The sequence below is a fragment of the Penaeus japonicus genome, unplaced genomic scaffold (assembly GCF_977035675.1).
Source record: "Penaeus japonicus unplaced genomic scaffold, GWHDUDI00000001_assembly GWHDUDI00000024, whole genome shotgun sequence".
NCBI classification, from domain to species: Eukaryota; Metazoa; Arthropoda; class Malacostraca; order Decapoda; family Penaeidae; genus Penaeus; species Penaeus japonicus.
The window spans coordinates 24,934,866-24,937,365 of record NW_028234426.1 but is presented as its reverse complement, the minus strand read 5'-3'; the positions used below and the strand labels follow the sequence as shown (position 1 = coordinate 24,937,365).

General features: G+C 46.6%; 1 protein-coding gene across 1 annotated transcript in view; it reads left to right on the top strand.

Annotated features, from left to right (window-relative positions):
* LOC122246515 (formimidoyltransferase-cyclodeaminase-like) overlaps nt 1-2,500 on the top strand; it is a 6,483-nt gene that overhangs the window by 3,212 nt on the left and 771 nt on the right. The window contains exons 4-9 of the mRNA XM_043005124.2: nt 1-111; nt 378-540; nt 729-925; nt 1,214-1,355; nt 1,508-1,669; nt 1,886-2,068. The exon at nt 1-111 is cut by the window's left edge and continues 26 nt beyond it. Of these exons, the coding sequence (XP_042861058.1) occupies nt 1-111; nt 378-540; nt 729-925; nt 1,214-1,355; nt 1,508-1,669; nt 1,886-2,068 (958 nt within the window). The remainder of the gene's footprint in view (nt 112-377; nt 541-728; nt 926-1,213; nt 1,356-1,507; nt 1,670-1,885; nt 2,069-2,500) is intronic.

The window sequence follows — 2,500 nt, the reverse complement described above, 5'->3', positions numbered from 1 at the left end:
CTACGGGACGCGTGATTTCGTGCCCAGTTGGGGTGCCACCGTGACTGGTGTCCGGAAGTTCCTTATCGCTTACAACGTCAACATGATTGCCACCAAAGAGCAGGCACATAGGTACGGTTTTTCAGTAATTTGTCATCAGCAAGGAGATCTGTATAATATTTGTTAATTAGGCGGGGGCGGGAGCAATATTTAGTTTGATGAGGAAGCGGAGAGTGCATTTGCGAGGACTCAAAAATGAAATTAGTAGCGAAACGAAGTAGTGAATGATAAACTATTAAAACACACGAACCATAAGCCAAATAGAACGAAAGTAAGGTTCCCCAAGAAGAAGGCCCCCATTAGCAGTGCCTCATTTGAACAAACTTCCCCATTTCCAGGATTGCCTTGAACCTGCGCGAGCAAGGACGCGGCCCCGACCAGCCTGGACGCCTGAGGTGCTGCCAGGCCATCGGGTGGTACCTGCAGGAGCAGAACATCGCTCAGATCAGCATAAATCTCACGGACTTCGAGGTCACCCCCGTGCATATGGCCTATGAAGAGGTCAGTTTGGACCATTGTATAAGGCGGGAAAGTGTAACTAGTACGTGTATTGACTGAATTGAAAAGAAGTAATATACGAACACTATTATCATCATTATTAACAGCAACAGTAACAGTAAAAACACGTATTTGGTGTTTAATCTCACCCATTAAAATGCCCCCAAATTCTAGTAGTTTCCCTCCCGCAGGCTAAGAAAGACGCCGAGGACCTGAACCTCGCCGTCACGGGCTCGGAGATCGTAGGTCTGGTTCCTCTGGCGTCGATACTGCAGGCTGCCGACTACTACATCGAGAAGGAGAAACTTTTTATCCTCGAGGAAGAACAGAAGGTCCATCTCGCCATCAACCGCCTTGGCTTGACGACTATCTCCTCCTTCAATCCTAAGTAAGTTCCTTGGAGATATCTTTGTGTTTATCGAAGCTGAGAGTAACATGTTTCATATTCATGTATATAAACATTATTTCGTTTGGCACTTCTATTTACCAACGAAACCCCTTCACTCTTAATTAAAAATGCACGCTCCCCAATGCTGGCCACCAGTAAAAGCTATCTCCCAACTATCCTTTAAAATACCGCTTACATAATAACAGCGAATCTCTAGTAGTTTTCCTTCCATCTGATACCAAAGAAAGTTAATTTCACGCCGCTAACGTCTTTCCTCTGGCGCTTCAGGGAGAGGATCATTGAGTACTGCCTCGAGAACCAGAGCTCGGACGCCCTCGCCAACAACACCGTGTCTCAGTTCATCAGGAGCGTGGCAGCGCGCACGCCTGCGCCAGGAGGGGGCTCCGTGGCCGCTACAGTGGCTGCTCTAGTGAGTCTCAACCTTTGACGAGGTTTGACACATTTTCTGTTCATTTTCGTCGTACTTGAAACTTCAAGATAAACAAACGCTCGGTTATTTTGTTTCCTCCCTTTTTATGGTGGAAAGAAACAAGAATAATATCCCGGCCTCCCCTGCCGCAGGGTTCAGCGCTGGGTGCCATGGTGGGCCAGATGACGTATGGTAAGCGGCAGTGGGAGGGCCTGGACGCCACCATGAGGCGCCTCCTCCCGCCCCTCCACAACACGGCCGTCGCCCTCATTCCCGCCATCGACGCGGACACCGCCGCCTTCAACGACTATATGGTAACCTGTTGTTTTATCGTTGATGTGGATTATGCCAGAACTAACACCGTAAAGGCATAAATGTAAGGCATCTTGGGTTTCATTAGACAGTGTATACGCGTTATATGTAAAGCAACAAAAAGATAATAGATACACACAAAAAATTATATCAGTACAGCAAACGCAACCAGCAACCAACAGTAGCAATTCACCTGCCACTCTGCCCCGCTTGCACAGGCCGCCCTCAAGCTTCCGCAGAAGACGGAGGCTGAGAAGGCGAAGCGCGAGGCAGCGGTGAAGGCGGCGACGGAGGCAACCATTCGCGTGCCGCTCTCCCTCATGGCCACGATCAACGGCACCTGGGACGCCCTGGCGGAAATGGCCGCGGTCGGAAACACCAATTGCAGATCCGACCTTCAGGTAAGTTTATGTCTGACTCTTTCCTTGGAGAGAGAGCATTTACTCGTAGTGGATGTTTCGTGTACTTTTATTTAATTCTAGGGATTTGATTTGAGTAGAGGAACTTCACAACAGAATACTGAGGAAGACGCTGAATGAATGAGCAGATCATTTCCTCGAAGTAGGTTTCTCCATTTCACCAGGGTCTTTTCTACATACTTCGATGTGTATTTTCGGTTATTTATTTACTGCTTGTCCCATTTGAAATTTATTATTCACTATTTATGTATTTAATTATATAATAGTCCTTCGTTTTACTATCCTATGATTTTTTAGAAAGATAAACCTGGTTTCAAAACGCATTATTGTTTATCCGTTTAAAAATCCTCAAATATATCCACCCCACAATTTTATATCCATTTTCCAAGCTGGACGCACCAAATCTAAATCTAA